A 19,654-nucleotide genomic window follows, 5' to 3' on the forward strand; every position below is an offset into this window, starting at 1 on the left:
ATGTAGTTAAGAAGGTGCCAGTGATTGAAGCGTGGATGTTTCCAAGTGATCTTATATTTGTCACTCTGTCTGAAGATGGTATTCATGATGAGCAAGTCATACTCTGCACATTTGCTGAGGAGGAGGATACCGTTGGAGTTGACTTTCCCCACCCCTTCTTTCCCAATGGTGTCATTCCAGAGTTCAGTGTTGACAGCTCTTGTGTTGAAGTCACCCATGAGGATGAGCTTGTTTTCCTTGGCAGTGGCAGTCAGGACTATGTCAAGAACACAGTAGAACTGTTTCTTGTTGACTTTTTCATCCTCAAGCGTGGGGGGCCTATGCATACCGTAAGTTTCTCTCCACATCAAGCTTGGTCACAACCAGTATGCTACAGCTGGCTCCCTGCCACCATGTGGGGTTCCCAGCACTGCAGCCAGGAGCTACGCACAATCAGGCTGAGCAGCCTCTATGCCTCCATGTGGGGCTTCCGGCTGGAGTGCTGGGAGCCCCATGTGGAGACATGGAGCCGACTTGGCCCAATGGCACGTGGTTCTCCGCAGCTCCTGGCTCTCCAGCTAGGGGTCTCTATCTGCCATGGACCATGAGTGCCCTAAGGCCCCCCGCCTGCTGCTGTGGCCGGCAGCAGAGGCTATATACCATTTGGGGAGGGAGGGGGTGTGTGGGTAGGTCACCATACCCACAACCCACACATATACCCTCACTGCACACACTCTTCTCCCCCACCCCGACTTTATTTTGAGCTATTATGCAATCACACACAAATCGGGACAAAATTTTTTTTTTTAAATAAAATATGTTATAATAGATGTTTGATTTTTAGTATATTGTTTATTTTCTGGTTCCAAGATGGCAAAGTCACTTCTCAAAAGGAGTACTTCTGGGGGCAAGGGGAGGGACTTCTGGTAGCATGGGGGGGTGGGAGGGCTTAGGTGCAGGACTTCTGTTCTCAAAATGGCAACCAGGGGGTGGAGCTATTTTTGTAGCCCTTGACAGCTCACCAACATTTGTTAAGTAGCCCTCCAGCCGAAATAATTGACCACTGGTGTAGACCAATGAAGTTTAACCTTTCTAGTACCCGGTCCAGACGAGTAGGTCACAGCTGGTCTGCGAGATCAGGTTCATACACTGGGTATGGGGATGTGTGCTAGATCATGCTGCAGGTCATACTTTGAGTACCAATGTGACTAGTATAATCATTGTATCACTGTCAAAGGATACTGATAGAAGCTGATACCATGGAACTGTTAGTTCTGCATAATTCTGTAGCAGTTTAAATATAACAAAAACACTTCAGCTCTTCCTTGCTTCGTTCAGGCTCAAAGTTAGAACTATTTAGCTAAACTGTATTACTACAAGTTCATGCAAAGGTAACATCTAGATCAGTGATTCTCAACCAGGATGCCACAGCACCCTGAGGTGCCTTAATCCTTTCAAGGGTGCCATAAGGTGCCAGACAATGTTAGCATTGTTAGATGTGCAGACATGATTCACAGGATGAACCCAGAGATTTCAAATAGGAATTCATAGAGTTAAAAACGTTCTGACCCTGTCTTTCTGAGTTCTTTGCCACAGAATAATTGCTGTGTTGGGGTTTTTTTGTAGTCAAAAACAAGTGAAAACTAAGACCTGGCATTGTCCACAGTGGGGTTTGAGTCTAACAAGAGATGACTTGCGTCTAAAAAGGTTGAGAACCACTGATCTAGATCATAGCAGCTACTGAATGGTCTTAAGCAGCTGCTCTCTCTCCCATTTTGAAGCTGATAAAATTGATGTTTGCCCATAACCAGGTTTCTGCATAGTTAAACTATGCCAAAATGTATGGCCTGCATATAATTTAAGTACTAAATTATACTCGCATGTTTGCAGTACTCTCTTTTCAAACCTGCATTTGTGTTTGTGTGAGTGTAGTCTTAACAAATGAGTAGTTTTAAGATGATCTTTGATTCAGTTCTTGCACCCTTGGTTACATTTCATTTCACATTGATAGTAAAGCTGTCCTCTATATCATGCATGACTTATGGTCTTCAAGAAAGCTGAGGTACCCTCATGCTCAACTGTATTTCTAGATTTACTATTTTGTGAGCTGCTATAAGCCAGGGACTCTTTGCCGGGCTTGATCTGGCTTACCTGCTTTAGTACTGCATCATGACATCCAAAGGTGTACTTCATGAACTATGAAAAACAATTCTGTGACAACAACATTGTGTCCGCACTTGCTCTCTCACATACTTTATGTTCATGCGTTATTACAATACCATGGCTTGAAAAGTTGCATCTTTTTAGTTGAAGCTCAGAATTTCCCACCCTTGAACAAGTACTGATTTATAAAATTGTTGTTCTTAACTTTTTGTAACTTCATTTCCTGTACTAGCCTTCTCCAGGTTACTTGAAGGAGATTCTTGAACAGCTTCTTGAAGCTATAGCTGTAGCCACAAACCCATCAGGACGTCTAATTAGTGAGCTGTTTCAGAAACTTCCCTCTAAAGTGGTAGGTACATAAATCAAATTAGTTGTATTTTGTGTTTTAGTATCTGGTAAATGGTATAACTTATATATGGGCTGATTTATGAAGCAGCTAAACAAACTCAAATTGGAATATTCTAATCACCAACAAGTCTTACAGAGATCCTGGTTTTCTCTGTATAAAAATTGCAAAATCCTCCTTTTTCCACAAGTAAAATGAAATTACACTATCGATAGATATCTATCAATATAGATATCTATCTATCGATATAGATATATCAGTCTGAACACCTACTAGTGCCTCAGTCAGTATAATAAAAATAAATTTTAAATATCTATATATTTTGGCATTTGATTTTGTTTTTTTGTCATAGAAAATCAGAGCTCCCACTGTCCCCTTTGCTCACCAGGATGCGGGTCCAGCTGCAGCTGTCCCCACAGCTACCTTGTGGCACCGAGCAGTCTTGATATGCTGGTGCCCCGCCCATATTATTGCCCCTTACTCCCAAGCCACGCCCCCTTGGGCCTTGCCAGTGCCCCTCTCCCCACCCGCAGCCTGCCGCCCCCCCAGCCCTGCTGGCACCCCTCACTCACAACCCACAGCCCCCTGCCCCATCCCCCACCGGAGAGAGCCCCAGGTTGCCCCCAGCTGCCAGAGCTACAGGGCATAGGGAGGGGCCTGTAGCCCCCTGCCCCCCCCAGCAGTGCCCGAGCCCCAGCTGCCATGCGCAGGAAGTGGGAGTGGCTGCTGCAGGCAAAGTGGAGTACAGAGCCCAGCTTCCTCCTCCTACTCTTCCCCTCCCCATCTTCCAGCAGGCTGTGTGGCTGGAACAGAGCCCATGGAGGAGGGGGAGGATGTGGGCTCAGGGCTCCCCGCTCTGCTGCCCTTACTCAGGGGGCCTCCACAGCTCAGTGGGCAGGATCTACCATGGAAAGGCAGAGAGGTTCAGTGTTGCCACTGCCGCTGGGAACCCTGTGCCAGCTTCACTGCCATGGTGAGACATCCTCTGCCTACCCAGCAGCAGCAGGGGTGGTAGTGTGGAGTTGTGCCCCCTGCTGCTGATGCCAGGTCGGAAGGACCACCTCGCCATGGTGGTGTGAATGGCATGGAGCTCCTGGTGGCAACAGCAGGCCTTCATGTCTCACTCTGTCCTCCCATGCCAGGTCCCTCTTGCTGGACCCCAGAGGCCCTGGAGCCCTAAGCCCACAGTGGGCAGCCCACATTTGCCCCTGCTCTGCACACAAATCTTGGGGGGGGGGCACATGCCACTCCATGCCCTGCTCTCTGGAAATGCACACTGAGCTGATCGCTAAACAAGCTGACCGGGGCTGGATCCATCCCACTCCCCCAGCCGGGCCCTATGGCCATGTATTCCCACCTTAGCCCTGAGCAGCATTCCCAGCCCGAATCGTGCCCCATTCCCTCCCTACCTACCAGTGTACCTTTTAAGTAGTAGTTGTCCATGAGCATGCTGCCATGGTCCGGCGTGGGACACTTACTGAAGGGGGCTGGGGGCTGAGAGGCTGGGGCCGGAGCCAGGGGCCAGAGGCTGGAGCTGGGGGTCGGAGGCTGGGGGCTGGTGCAGGCTCTGCCATCTCGGGAAATGCTCCGCTCTCTCGCTTCCCCTATGGCATCAGGGCCAGGGAGTGGAGCAGTTCCACGGAGCTGGCAGAGCCTGCGCCAGCCTGTCACCCCAGCCTCCATCCCTGCCTAGGGAGGAGCTGCTGCCTGCCCCGAGTGAGGCTCTGCCAGCTCCGGGACACTGCTCTGCTCCGCTCCCCTGCATTACCTTGGGGATTGAGGAGGCACATGCCGTTAGGGCCAGGGAGTGGAACAGTGTCTTGGAGCTGGCGGAGCCTCACTGGGGGCAGGCAGCAGCTCCTTCCCAAGGTGTGGCAGGGCAGGGATGGAGGCTGGCACGGGGACCTGGTGCAGGCTCCACTGGCTCCGGGGAACTGCTCCACTCCCCAGCCCTGATGCCATGTGCCTCCTCACTCCCCAAGGCGAAGCAGGGGAGCAGAGCAGTTCCCTGAAGCTGGTGGAGCCCGCACCAGGCTCCCGCGCCCACTTCCCCTCGGAGTTTACCTTCAGTTCCTCTCCCGGTGCGCGGCCTTGAAAAGGCTGTGCATGGCCAGACTTTTAGTTGTGCGCGGCCGTGTACGCATGCACCTAAGAGGGAACCTTGCTACCTATCTTCTTTCCCTCCCTTATTCCCTCCCTCAGCATGGGTTGCCTCAATCTGCCTTCCCTCCGTAGACTTACCTGGCTGCCACGTGGTGTCTCTTCCTTATTATCCTAATCCCACTCACCCCACCCCCAAGCAGCCCCTTGCAGACTGGAACTGCCAGCCTGCAAGGGGAAACCTGCCATTTACCACATTTTTCGCCTTTAGAGGAGAAAATCCATGTTTTTCCACTGTGAACAGAAAACCCAGATCCCTGGTCATAACATTTTCTTTTATGGTGTAAATGAGTTCCTTACAACTGCTTACTGTAGAAGGCAATTGCTATTGTATCTTTCTCATATACCACATGCCTTCAAATAAGACATGCACCTTGTTTTGGGAAGGCAGAATGAAAAAAAAGACTTCTCCTAGAGTCTTCCCTTTACAACATGGGTTCACTATCAGTGAATGTTCATAGGTAGATGCACAAGGGGCAGATGCCAGTTCTCAGCATCACTCGCCTCTTTGCAGTTCCAAAGTTTAAACTTTAATCCTGTCATGAATATTTCTGAATTGGCAGTCTTCACTTAAAACTTGCACCCCAATTTTGGATGACTAATTTTTTGGGAAAAGATGCTTGTGGTATGCAAGTATGTTTGACACCCATGGTGTAAGGAATCTGTAAAATCATTAGTTCTGTTGATGAATTTACAAAGAGAATTATTTTAAAATATATAAATTACTATTTGAAAATATGCAAAATATCTTTAATTTCATATATAATATTTATATAAAACATAGCTTTATAGTATAATATTCAATAGAGGTGCACCAGTATATTGGCTGCATATCAGATTGTCACCAATTAAAGGAAAATTAACATTATTGGCTTTTTTGGACGATAACGTCACCGATAAATACAATATGCCTTCTGGCTTGGACCCCTGGACACTGTGCATGCGTACAGCTACACACATGTACACGGCCAGGAATGCAGCTGGGCAGTGTAGAGAGCAGTGCCCTGTTGCAAAGTCTGTGGAGGGGAAAAGATGTGGGGGGCGGGACAGATCGAGGCCCCCATGGTGTGGGAGGGGCAGGGGCTATTGCTGCAGCTGGGGGTGCTACCCAGCCAAGGGAGTGAATTGGACTCAGGGAGCAGGACAGAGCCATGGGTGGCTTGTCCGGGAGGTGTGGGGGTGGTTTCCAACCATTTTTAAGCTCCAGGACTCTGATCCTTTGGACGAGCCACCTACGGCCCAGTCCTGCTCCCCGTCCCAGCCCTGAGTCCCATTCACTGCCCTGGCTGGGGCAGCGCCCCCTGCTCTACTCCCTCACTGTGGGGGCTTTGATCTGCTCCCCCATGTCCCTTCCCTCCCCTTCCACAGACATACCTGCAGGGAGCTGTTCTTCATGCTGCCCGGCTGCATTCCTGTAATGGCTGATATGGCTGGTTAATAATCAATATTGGCCAAGAAAATCTTTATTGGTACACTCCTAATATACATATATAAAGCAGCAAAAATATTATTTTAAGCATGATATCAAAAGTATAAAACATAATAAAAATGTTTTTGAACCTGTACTTGAGCTTTCTGTTGTTGGTGGAATCCATTTTCTAATCTGACTTCAGCAGTAAATTATCAACTATAATACTTATAAGTCTTATAGAACATTTTTTTTCAGTAAATCAGCCAAGTACTTTATAAAAGATGTAAGCAATCGTTATCTCTATTTTACAGATTGGGAAACTGGTGTGTAGGGAAGTGACTTTCCCAAGTGTCCAAACTGGGTATAGAACCTAGGTCTCCTGAATCCCAAAATAAATCAAATAAATATATATAGTTCTACACATAGTGGTCCACTCTGCCTCGCTCCTTATTGGACACTGGTCTTTTTTGTTTTTAAGTGTTTCTCTTTCTATAAACTTTGTGCTTTTATATAATAATAGGTCTATTATTTATTTTGTTTTCTAGCAATATCCTGACTATTATGCAATAATTAAAGAGCCCATAGATCTTAAGACAATTGCCCAGAGGATACAGGTATAGTATGAGCATGCTAATGAGTTGTATATTTTTTAAAAACAAGCTTGTTTGTTTTCTGTCAAAATACAAAAGCCTAAATTTACATGCATCAGAAATGGTAGTGTAATTTAAATAGGTACTTGAAGAAATTACAGTGATATTGGCCTGATGTCAGGGACTTTTAGCCTTGGACTAGTCCACTGAAAGTAGTTGCAGTTTAAGTTAGTGCCCATGATCACTAAATGTTGAATTATAGGCCATATATCAAGGTTCTTGGCCATTTATAATAATAAACTTAGCTACTTGTCAAGTAATAGTTACATTGCAAATTAAGTTATTGAAGATTATATTATTGTCATTCTCATGACCATCTTGCTTTCTCTCACCTACCCTATGCAGTTTTTAATTGCTGATGTTTTGAACTCCTAGAGCAAAAAAATAGTGTTTTGCACAGAAAACTTTCTCTCTCTCCCAGTACTTGGAAATATTATTCTGTAATCTCAACTATCAGTGTTTCCTACCAGGAAATATTGACTGCTCATGCCTACTGAAGTAGAAGTAGTGGTAAGAGTGCAGAAAGTTGTAATCAGAATCATAACAAAATAGGGTTGGAAGGGACCTTGCATGGTCATCTAGTCCAGCACCCTGCTTATGGCAGGATTGTCTCTGACTAAACCATCCCAGCCAAGTGTCTCTCTAACCTGTTTCTGAAAGTTTCCAAGCACAGAGATTCCGCAACTTTTTTAGGTAGATCAGGTAGAACTTCTCTAGGTGGATCATCAGAGTATGTATTTAATATTTGGGTAAGTTATTAAAAAGGTTTTTCATGCAATATTTCATTTGGTTCTGGTCACACTTCAGTCATGTACAGATGTGCATTTTCTCCTGAGAGTTGCTGTTCTCCCAGGAGAAGCCGCAAGAATACAGATTTTCAGCACTTTTCCCAAGAAGAAAAATCCAGGGAACAACCAGGGTTAAATTGCTCCCAGGAGAGCGAAAGTCTGTTTTACATTCTTTTCTGGGAGAAGTCGCTGCCCATTCCACCAGCATCCCAGGGTGCTTTGCTCCTGTCCCGCCTGAGGGGCTTGCTGGACTCTATTGCTCTAGTCAAGCAAGGAACAGAACATTCCCCCTTCACAATCTCCACATTGTTCAGCGGAGGGACACGGGCTGACCTTAAACAGTCTGGGTCAGGCAATCAGAGCTGCCATCTGTCCCCAGGCAGGTGGAAGGAACCTGCAGAGCACAGTGGGATGTGTGCACAGCCAGGGTGCCTCTATGCAGCATCAGCACTGCAAACTATCTTCTTTTCAGGGGCTGAGGATTTAAATGTCTGCTCAAGTGTTTCCAGGTAAGTTTTTTGTTTTTTTTTTGTTTTCTCCTGCCAGGAAAACAAACCCAGGAGACTTTTAGGTTATTTGAACGTGTGTACATAGCTTTAAAGAAAACTTTTATATTTGTACTTCCATTTTGATTTCCTTTTCTTTCTCTTTTTCCAATGAATTACTCAAGTTGTTTACATGTCACATAAAGGAATGTGCCGTCTTTATTGTACAAAGGTTGCCCTTTACTTTCCACTGTTTATCTGTTCCCTTTTTATGTGATAGGATGAAAAGGAGTAGTTGATCACTTAATTGAAGGGTAATCTGCTCTGTTTTTTGTCTTTTAGAATGGAACTTACAAAAGTATTCATGCAATGGCCAAGGATATAGATCTTTTAGCAAAGAATGCCAAAACATACAATGAGCCTGGATCTCAAGTATTCAAGGTTAGCCTCAGATGTTCAAGATCTGTCTTACTATGTTTAGATACTATTTTAGTGATTGAATAATATGTATTATATGGTTCTAAAACATTTCTAATTTCTTTGGGAATATTAGGAAAGATGTGACAATTGCTATTTATGTATTTTTATTAACAACTCCCTCTGGAAGATAGAAACTCTATTTCGCTGTTCTTTCCTTGGTATATGTAGATTCCTGCCATCAATTGCATCTGAAAGGGGTCATGAAAAAAATTGGCCTAATTTTAGGAACAGAGGATGAATTGCTCATTATTTAGTTAGGAATACATAGATGTCTGAAACTACAGATCGATATTATGGAAGTATTGGCTGACTTTTTAATCAACCAGTGGGAAGTTATTTGGGCCAGAGGGCCACTTAAGGAGTTTCAGTAAGATGTGGGTCGGCTGGGGGGCCCAGTTGATCCTATCCAGCCCCAGGTCATCCATCTTGCACCCTCAGCAGGGGCACCAGACAGAGTGGGTGAGGTCTTCATGGAGACAGACCCAGGACCCTGTGGGCAGAGCATGCTTGGCTGGGTGGATAGGATGGGGCTGTAGGCAGGGAATGGTGTCTGAGAGCAGGGCAGGGGCTGTGACAGTGCAGAGCCAGGGCCTAGGGCAGAACCCCAATCTGCTCCCCGCACATCCCTGCCAATGGAACCAGTGCCTGTCACAGCAATATGCGAGGGAGTGGATTGCAGCTCTGCCCTAGGTTCCCAGCTCCGTACTGTCACTGCTTCTCAATCCCAGCCCCTATGCACTCCCTACCTGTGGCCCTATGCCATCCACTTGGCCAAGCATGCTTTGTCCATGGGTATCCTGGGCTGGTCTCCATGGAGACCCTGCCCATCTGCTTCGTCCGGCACCCCCATTGGTGGGTGTAGAGTAGACTGGCAGTGGCAGCTGAGCAGAGTGAGCTACTGCTGAGAAGCTGAGTTCTGGCTACCATGCTGCCCCTGCCCCACCACGTGCCCGGGGGTAGTGGGACTGTCTGCATATGCCACAGCCCAGCCTGCCTCCCACGCCTGGGCCAGATGGGGCCGAGGGACCCATGATGGGCTAGATTAGAATCCCTTGGTGGCTGAATCTGGCTTGTGGGTCTGATTTTGCTCAGCCCTGCTTTAATCCTTATCTGTGCAGTTCTGTGCAATATAGAGAAGCTTTTATTGTAAAGTCTTCCTTCTGTTTATGGATACTGAACAACATACTCCATTTCTTGCAAAAATATTTTCATCAAAATTCATCACTTTTCCCTGATTCTTTTCTCAGTTAACTATTGTGCTGATGCGCACGTGAAAGTTTGCTGCCTCACTATTTTCATGCGACCCAGAAGTGAATGAATTTCAGTGACAAAGTGTCTCCTTTCCCAGTATACTTTTGGAGACTTTTTACACTGTGCAAAGTAGAGGTGCACCAATATATCGGATCAGTACCGATATAAAGAAAATTTGCTGTATCAGATATCAGCCCAATGTGGCTGATAATTTGGCCAGTACATGCCCGTGATGCGCACAGCTGCAGCGCGGTGCTTGGGCAGCGAGGAGCACAGCTGGCAGTGTGGAGAGCTGCCTCCAGCTGGTCAGTCCGGTGTGGTGGAAGGGGAGGGAAGGGGTATGGGGGGGCGGGGTGCAAATTCATATCTATAAATCTATGAGATTTAATATTTGCTTGGATTGGAATATTTTAAAAGGAAAAAAAAAGGCTATTTCATGTGTGCTCTACTGTTCTGTGCTTGGCTTCAGCTGCGGTTTTTATTGTGTATTCAAAGATTACTAATTGCAGCTACGATACTGCCACTCCGCAAAGGTACTAATTTCAGCTACCTTTTTTAATCATTTGTTATGAAGCAAGGATCATTTCAGGATGCACATAGAATATGTTTATTTCTTCATCTAATACGAGGAGAGGCTACGGGACCTGAATCTGTTCAGCCTTCACAAGAGAAGGCTGAGAGGGGACCTGGTGGCCATCTATAAACTTACCAGGGGGGACCAGCCGGGGAATGTAAGAGACCCTGTTCCCCCCAGCACCTGCTAGAGTAACAAGGAATAACGGCCATAAGCTGTTTGAGAGTAGGTTCAGGCTGGACATTAGAAGGCACTACTTCACAGTCAGGACGGCTAGGAGCTGGAACCAACTTCCAAGGGAAGTGGTGCTGGCTCCTACCCTGGGGGTCTTTAAGAGGAGGCTGGATAATTACCTTGCTGGGGTCATATGAGCCCAGTATTCTCTCCTGCCCAGGGCAGGGGGTCGGACTTGAAGATCTGCTTAGGTCCCTTTTGACCCTACATCTATGAATCTATGATCAAAGCGCCCTGTGGTGAGGGAAGGGGCAGGGGCAGGCACTGCCCATGCAGAAGTGGGGGTGGTCTGGAGCCGCAGCTTGTGGGGAGGAGGCGGCTCCCACTGCTGCTTACACGCCGGGTGGGCATGGGGGGAGTGTGTGCCCCCTGGATCTGTATGGGGCAGGCTGCAGCCAGAGCTCTGTGGGGCTTTTCTCAGCAGGAGCTGAGCTCGAAGCGGGTGCCGGCAGCGCTGGGAGGATGCTGCATCCACCCCAAATTTTGCCACCGCTCCACTCCCAGCTCCACAGCCACCAGGTACCTGGTGCTGCCACGGCTCTTCCTGGTGCCTGGGTGGAGGCGGGGCATTGAGCCAGGGATGCGTGGGGCAGCTGGTGGCTGCGGTGCTGGGAGCGGAGCAGCAGCGAAATTTCCAAAGCCCCTTCCCTCCCTTTCCAACACACCGGACTTACCAGCTGGAGGCGGCTGTATCGGAAATCGGATTGGTGTTGGCCAATATGCCTCCTTAAATATTAGCTATTGGTATCAGCCCCCAAAATCTCTATTGGCGCACGCCTTGTGCAGAGTCATTCTTTAGCTGGAATATATAGAACTCTACTTTTTGTTTTTTTAATACAAGCTTTTTATATATATTAAATATAAACTTTTGATAATGTTTTAAACATATATTTACCCACGCATAAATTTTAGAGTTAAGTTCTTGATTAATTTACTACTTTTTTTACAAAAAATATATTTTTATTTTAACTAACAGGATGCAAATGCAATTAAAAAAATATTTAATATGAAAAAGGCTGAAATTGAACACAGCGAGTTGGCCAAATCAAGTCTTCGAATCAGGTATTGCAAATAAAATGCTGCTTGGAGTTGGGTTTCCATGTATTTACTGACATTACTTAATTTTGCTTACAGATTTACCAAAATAACAGTTTAAAATTAACTTGCTGTTTCTTTAAATTCTAAAAACCATAGAAATAGGTTTTTGAAGGTATCTTTTGCAGAAATACACTGTATGGATGAGATGTTCCTGTTTTTAAGACACATCTGGCCCTGAAACTTAGTGTGTTAGGCTATTTCGTAACTGAAACTTCATTCAACTTCCATTATTTGTAGGGACCTACTTAATTCATGGCCAGACAAAGGAATTTTTGTGGCTTTGTCACATTGTGAAGAGCGGACTTTCTAGCAGCCCCACTCCTTGCCGTTGATTGGTGGAGAGGCCTGGGGAGAGGGCCTACACACATGGGTAACTGATGCCTCCCAAGTCAGGGGGCACCAGATCACTGACGGGGGTGGAGGATCCCTCAGTGGCTGATCGCTGAGCCTGGAACCACCAGTGGCAAAACCAGCAAAACTGGAAGTGCACTTTTGCTGGCACTCAGGGGGTGCACGTGCACCTGCATGTACCCCCTGCACAGCGCTGATGCCTACACATGATATTTGCTTTAGGAAATAGCTTTTGCTTTCTGTCCAGATCTTCACTGTTTCAAATATTTTAAAAGGGGTAATTTCACACTTTGTACTTTAAAATGTATTTGGATATATGCAGAGCCTTTTGTAAATTTTATTTTTTTTACCACTGATAACACTGAAACCTGATTTTCAAAATATTAGCCAGGGTGGACTATATAATTTATGTAAAAAGCTAAATGAAATTGTCCAGCTCGGACAAAGAATTAGGACGCTCTTCAGTAGAAAAAGAAATGGAGCTTTTCTTGGTAAATGAAATGGATTTAGTTAGAAAGAATACATTTTATGTTGAATAGGAAATCCTTACTTTTCCACTACAGCTGTTTTTGAGGTAAAATAGAGAATTCTACATACATCCTTACATTAAATAGGAAATAGCTTAAAAATTATGTTTTCTTAAAATGTTTTACCTCCCCTTGTTTCAGGTATGTTGCTAAATTATGAAGGTTATTGTAAATGAAAGATTAGAGAAAATAGTATCAATTATTTATGGGGGGGTTGGATATGTGTGGAGTATGTAGTCTGTTTTGAGTTTATATGTGTATTGTGGGAGAAAAACACTGCAAAACAGGAAAATGCAACTAAACACAAAAGAAATTCATCTAAAAAAAAAAAAAGAAAAGAAAAGAAACACAAGTTTAACTGGCCAGATTTCAAGTTGTCAGCTTTCCTTCTTAATATACTTCTATCTGGAAGGTCATAATTCTGTAAACACTTAACAACCTCTGGACTTTGCATGTGTGTACGTTTTGGAGGATTAAGCCCTAAATTGTTACTTTCTTCGGAGTTTACATGGAATGAGTATTTTACAAGCTTGAGAATTCCGCCTTGTGTTGAAGCCAGTCTTGGCTGATTATCTTCAAAATAAGGGTATTAGTGTAAAGAGGACTGACAGATTGATCATACTAATATTTGTTAGTTGAATTCCTCTCTCCTATACTGCCAACCCCTTCCTCTGTTCCTAAATTATTTTGCATTGTAACTTGAACATTTTAACTTTTTCGATAGATGTTATTATATGGCCAAGATGTTATTCCTCAAGGCTAGAATAATTTAACAACTTGATTCCTGCATCTTTTTTTAAAAAAACAACGAAAAACATTTTGTCCTTCCTGTAGGCTAAAATACTCTCAAACAAATATAACCAATTCTGAAAAATACCTTGGAGTCTATTTGGGAGAGAGAAAAGTATATTCATAAGAAATATTTCTCCTGTTACCCTGAAGTGTTTGGTTGGTTCATCTTGAGCACAGGGCTATTGCCTAACATGCTTTTCATCTTGGTTAATTCCATATAATTATGCAGTTTTTTGCATAATTCCATAATCCTTCCACCTCAATTGGATTCTGTTTCAGCGATACATAATTTTTCATAAAATATTTCCTTAGATTTTTCTAGCATGTTTCATCCTAATTTAAACCTGTATTTTCTTCACTACTGATAAATGAAGCTTAATGCTTTATTTACTCTTTGCTAATATTATGTACTTTTAAGATGCTGGCAATTGATCATGGCAAAAATCCCAACTCTTTTCTTATGTGAAATGGTCCATGCCATTTATCATTTCAAATTGCTCTTTGGTATGTATGTAAGTGCCTCTGTTTACATAAGATGATTAAAATACAATCAAGTAACCTAGTGCAGTTTCATGGCGCTTTATGAAGTGGTAACATAACATGCTTGGGTGTGTGTGTTGCTAACCTTTTCCTGATGTTAGGCAACATTTCACTTAGGCTGTAGACTGAAAGACATATTTTACTGTTGGTTCTGTCAGTCTGCCTCGAACCCTCTTTCTACCTACTAAACAAATTCCGTACCGCTTAAGCTATAATTAACTTTTGTTTCTGTCTAGAAAATCACTTTATATTTTTAGCTATGCAACATTTTATCTTTCCAACTCTGAGCTCTTTTGTCTGCTTATCCTATCAAGATTATTCTGTGAAAGATTGATTTTTTTCTGGCTGCTTCTCTTGGCTCTAAGGTGGGTGTCTCTTTCTTCCTTTTCCTGCATCTTTTCCTATTCTTAAAGGACGCCATCAAACTTGGCTGCTTCCAAGCTGACAGGTCCTTCCTCGCAGGGTAAGGGCAGTGTTGGTGATGAGAGAAATTCTGCTAACAAATATTACCGGTAAGTAAATTGTCTGTCTAATATAAAGACTTACCCAGCTGTCATGGAAATGTTAAAGCCATAGTTTAGTAACCTAAGTATAGACCATATTTTCTTGCATACCTCACACCCCAAAATAAGATGAACATCTTGTTTTTGAAAGGCAGGATTAAGAAAAAACTCTTTCCTTGTAGTAAGCAACTGAGTAGCAGCAGTTGGGGAGCCGAACCTGCTCAATGTTTTGTTCCCTGTGGATCACTTCTTAAACAGCAGAAACTACTGACACTGTATTTTCTTGCTTGTAGTGCACACCCCAGTTTCCAGCAGCTGTTTCTTTTGTGGGGAAAGGTGCATGTTGTATGTGATAAAATATGGTATTAGATATTTTAATCACTGCTCTCCTGTATAGGAGGTTTTAATAGATTGTATAACCTAAATCATTCTATATTTTTATTGTGTCAGTTATCATAAAACATGTTAAATATGTCTATTTCTTTGGAATGCTCTAAAAAACAGCATCTTAAGATTTATTACACAACCAGGCATGCTAAAATTGCCAGAGATATGCATCACAACTCAGAAAAGATGTTTGCATTTTAGTTATTTAACAATTTATGAAAGTAAAGAATAAAAACATTAAAACAAAGTTAAATGAAGGAGAAAACATGCAAGAGAAAAGTAATGAATCTGAAATACAGTTAAGGTAGACTATAAAGTGAAATCATTATTCACAGCATTCTGTTTTGTTCACTTGTTCATCTCTTAAATTTTGATGCTTCATATAGGTTTGCCGATACAGGGAAGTGAGTGCAAAATTACAGTGCCCTAGTGACTCCACACTAATTGCTTTGTAGATGTTCTTACTGTGAAGCAACATACTCTTATCTAAGATAGATGAAGCTGTCCTACGGTCATTCTTAGTGTGTACTGAAAGTATCCATGAGGGGAGTTGGTGTGGAGTAGCTAATGCATCATAAATTCACTGTTGCTTACTGCATACTAAATTTCTTATGTAAGCATGACTTTATAAAACAGAATTAGTAGTCTTTAATTTCTACAAAATAACAAAGAGGTACTTTTTAATTGATCACCTGTAATTTTTTTTTTCTTCTAAATGTTAGAGGTTGAGAACAGTGCAGGGGGGAATAGCCTATTCTTTTATTAGGCTATTCTTTCTTAGCCATCAGATTAGCTCTCTGAGCTTTTGATTTGGTGGAGCACTTCACAAAGCAGAGATAATGTTGTAGGCCAGTCTCCTTTGCAAACGCCCCACATATTTGAATAGTCTTCTTGGATCTTCTGGGTGTGTCCCTATAATTAATAATACTTGTCTGCAGAAAATAATTGGACAGTGATTTTTGATAATTGCAGCATTTTTCACATCATAATTGTTGTTTTTGTTTTAAATTTTAAAGTAACAAGAGAGCAGTCCAAGGAGATCGTTTATCAGCAATAACCATGGCACTGCAGTATGGATCAGAAAGTGATGAGGATGCTGCTTTGGCAGGTAGGATTTAAACCTAGTTTGTACCAATTTCAGTTTATTAAGCAGGGAAAGGGTATTGGAATCGCGCTCGGGGAGGGTTTGAGGCTGAAATGTGGCATACCTGTAAAAAGGCTGGCCCCCACAGCATTAGGTGCTCGGAGCTTTTACAGGCAATGGCATGTTGAAATTAAGCTATTTTATGTCAATTTTAGTACTATTTGTGTTTTCTCACATATTAAGCAACAGTATAACTGGAGCTATGGTCTTTGATCTATATCAATATATATTTAGCTTACTTTTTGTTGGTTGGTTGGTTGGTTGGTTGGTTTGTTTGTTTATTGTGACTAGCAGAGCTATAACCTTTCCTGTTAAATTCAAGTTTAGATGTTGTTGAAAGTAGAAACTTGGGTAGAAAAGCTTCTCTGTCAGACTGCATGAGCTATATCAAGCCCAGCCAAAAAATCCAGTCACACTCAGTTTGCACAGTTCTTCACATATGCATCTAACTGTACAGGCAGTCCTCAACTTACAAGGTTTCGAGTTACAAGGTTTCGCAGTTACAACATTGATAAATTGACACCCTGTTTCAACTTCATGGCGTCAGTTTCGACTTTACAATGCTTGATCCGATGCCATGCCATGCCAGCGACCAAGTTCGCGGTGTCACTCATCTCCCTAGAGAACATCTGTTCAAACTTCCTTGGACGCTTTCTTTAAGAAAGCAGACAAGACTCCAGAACAACCTGCAGCCAAGACTCCTAAGAAGACTCCAGCCAAGAACCCTTCAAGAAGTCCGACCAAGAGCCTTTTAAAACGTCCAGCAAAGTCACCACAAAGAAGTCCTTCCAAATCAATATGATTGCTATTTACAATATAAATACATTAATGTAGCGATATTACTCATCTATAATTGATTGAGTACAAAATTCTGGGGTATTTTTGTTGAAAATAGGATATTGGGCCTTGGTTCAGGAACCAATCCCCCATTTATAACATTTGTTTCTTATGAGAAAATTGGTTCCGAGTTGCAATGTTTTGACTTAAGACGTGGTTTTCAGGAACTGATTGTATTGTAAGTCTGCGGACTGCCTGTATTGCATATTCTGTGCATATGCACTTGACATCAGTGTAGTTTGGTCAGCAGTATGTTGGTGCTGCTCCTATAATTTCAGTTTCCCTTTGCTTCTTACAGAGGGCATAGTGGATAGCTGTGTCTCGCTGCCATTAGCTTTCATTCACGCTACTGGTTACTGAAAGCAGGGCTCACTGGCACCTTAGAGATTAATTCATTCAGAGAGGCATAATTTTTCATAGGCAACAGTGTATTTTGTCAGATGCCATGATACTTCATATGGTCATAGTTTGTGACAGTAGGCTGTCGCCTACAAAACATTATGCCTCTCTGAATGAATTAGTTTCTAAGGCAATAGGTCTCAACCTATTTTCTATATTGGGCCACACTTTGCAGCTCTCAATGTGTTATGTGGGCCACACTCTCACTACTTACTTCCTCTGTATCCATTTAACACATAGTTTAATAGGATGTCACATGGGCCACAACAGTGTGTTGATTGGGCTGCAGGCTGAGAACCACTGTTCTAAGGTACCACCCTGCCTTGCTTTTGCCTGACTTCAGAATAATACAGCTAACTACCTCTCTGTGTTTGGCCTCTGTGAAACATAGCAACTTCATTTTCTTCATCTTGATACACATACCTTAGCTGGTGGTGGTGGGGTTTATTATTTTAACATGTAAAACTTAATTTTAGATTAGAATGAGTTAACTAGGTTAGGACAAGTTGCCTGTAGGCTCATCTTTTTGACAGGATTTGGGTTTTCTCCTTCACTTTTTCCCTGGTTTTGAGACCCTGAGATATCTGTTGGGATTTTAAGTTTTCATTCTCCTGCAAGAGACTGCTTTGTGAGACTGATCACAGTGTTTTAGACCCAACGTTGTCTCTTTCCAGGAGTAGTCCAGTGAGCTCAGGATAAGTTAGCTGGAAAATCTGCTGTCCAGAATTCCAGGTTCTGTCTCTGATGCAACTGGCAGAAAACTTTGAGGATAAAAGAACATTGTTCTTGAGGGGAAAGTGAGTGGTGGATTGTCTACAAATTCTTTAACTAAGAAAAAAATCCAAATTTTTTTGTTATTCACATTCTAGGGAGAATGTGGCCTGATATGGTTATTGTAGGAACTCAAAGGAGGCATGATACCAAGATTTTAAGATTGCATCGATATATAAAATTGATGGCTATATTGGCACAAACTGTTTTAATGTTAACTACTATAGCTCCAACATCAGCCATATTGAATTTCTGACAGATCTATTAGTGATGACAATCATTGCAATGCTCCCTTTGGTTCAATATGTACTTTATTTTTGGCATAGAACATTAAACAAAACAGCTTGATTTAATTAATTAGAAAAAAATTACCAAACTATATCCAGAAAATAGAAATTTTCAGCCTCAGTATCAGAGGCTCAAAAGAGGCATGGAAATAGGCACTGCTGGCCAAAAATATTCTGAGCTCAAATTCCTGGGTGCATGTGCATCAATACTGGGGTGCATACATCTGTTTATATATACAGGACCATATAATATAGAGATAACATATCCCAGAGACTTCCAGTTGTTGTATAGGTAAGTTAGAAATGGTAGAAATAAAGTACAATCTACTCATGATTATAGGGGTATAGGTTATAACCATGTCGGTCTAGGGACATGGGCAGACAAGGTTCTTTGGATAAATCTGATATCTTTTATTAAACCAACTCAAATAGGTCACACTTTTGAAAGTGCCACTTGGATACCACATGAAAAATTGCTGTAGTACAGAAGGAAACCCCCCGTGAATCGCACACCACTGGTTATGACATATCTCCCTCGAACCTATACGGAAAATCCTCAAACAATTGCAACCCAGTTAGAAGACAATTCAGTTCTTAAAGATATCTTCCCAGAACCATCCATCCTAGTCTTCAAACAAGCACCAAACCCCTCGCTAACCTCATCACCAGAAACAAACTTCCTATGGCCCAAAATATACTGAATGGATCCAGACCGTGGCAAGAAATGTAAACCCTGCCAACATATTTCCATCACTTCCGCAATTGCTACACCCCACAACAGAACCATCAACATTCCTGGATCTTACAGATGCACCTTCAACCTGTCTTTCACCCACTGACTCCTCGATTTACATCTTCACTGACTGGCCTTCTTACATACATACCAGCCTCTGGCTTCTTACTATTCATTCTATCCAGGAAGAGCACATACCAACTGCAGGTGTTTCCTCAGCCTGACGAAGGGTGTTTATACCCAAAAGCTTGCAAAGAAGAATTTTTCCAACTATTTGAGTTGGTCTAATAAAAGATATCAGATTTAGCCAAGAACCTTATCTACTCATGAGAAACTTTAATATAGAAGTCTACAGTTTACCAGTTCTTTCTGCATTGCCGGCAGTATGACCATGATGCAGATTGCCTAATGATTAATTATAGGCTTCCGTGTTGGTCTCTTTTTAAAAGATAGCTATGTTCTGATACCATTTAAATTTAAGGATTTTGCTTTTTCATGTTTGAATGTTACTTTTCTATTTTTTGTATTATTTTTCCTTCTTTAACATTCCATTCCTAGTCTACTCCTCCTCACTTTTCGGGAACCAGTAAAAACTGTTATTTAAAAATAATTTTTTTCCAAATGCCTTATCACACTTTTGATGCTACATTATCAGCAAATATTTAATGCTAATAAAAAATATATACAAACATTTTGGTGATATAATATAAATCTTTCCCATTTTTACTGTTTGTTTTATAGTGCTTGTAGCAGGGAACTAGGGT

General features: G+C 42.7%; 1 protein-coding gene across 19 annotated transcripts in view; it reads left to right on the forward strand.

Moving 5' to 3' along the window:
* Window positions 1-19,654, forward strand: part of PBRM1 (polybromo 1) — a 128,404-nt gene that overhangs the window by 19,426 nt on the left and 89,324 nt on the right. For 12 of the 19 annotated variants that reach the window (XM_014606142.3, XM_019490005.2, XM_006270373.4 and 9 more), the window contains 6 exons: window positions 2,375-2,491; window positions 6,605-6,673; window positions 8,325-8,423; window positions 11,498-11,583; window positions 14,243-14,341; window positions 15,736-15,827. In XM_014606142.3, the coding sequence (XP_014461628.1) occupies window positions 2,375-2,491; window positions 6,605-6,673; window positions 8,325-8,423; window positions 11,498-11,583; window positions 14,243-14,341; window positions 15,736-15,827 (562 nt within the window). Of the gene's footprint in view, window positions 1-2,374; window positions 2,492-6,604; window positions 6,674-8,324; window positions 8,424-11,497; window positions 11,584-14,242; window positions 14,342-15,735; window positions 15,828-18,589; window positions 19,582-19,654 lie in introns of those variants that run through there. The other 7 variants (XM_059716070.1, XM_019490006.2, XM_059716078.1 and 4 more) reach the window with 2 other exon arrangements.

Source organism: Alligator mississippiensis, chromosome 12 (assembly GCF_030867095.1).
Source record: "Alligator mississippiensis isolate rAllMis1 chromosome 12, rAllMis1, whole genome shotgun sequence".
Lineage (NCBI taxonomy): Eukaryota > Metazoa > Chordata > Crocodylia > Alligatoridae > Alligator > Alligator mississippiensis.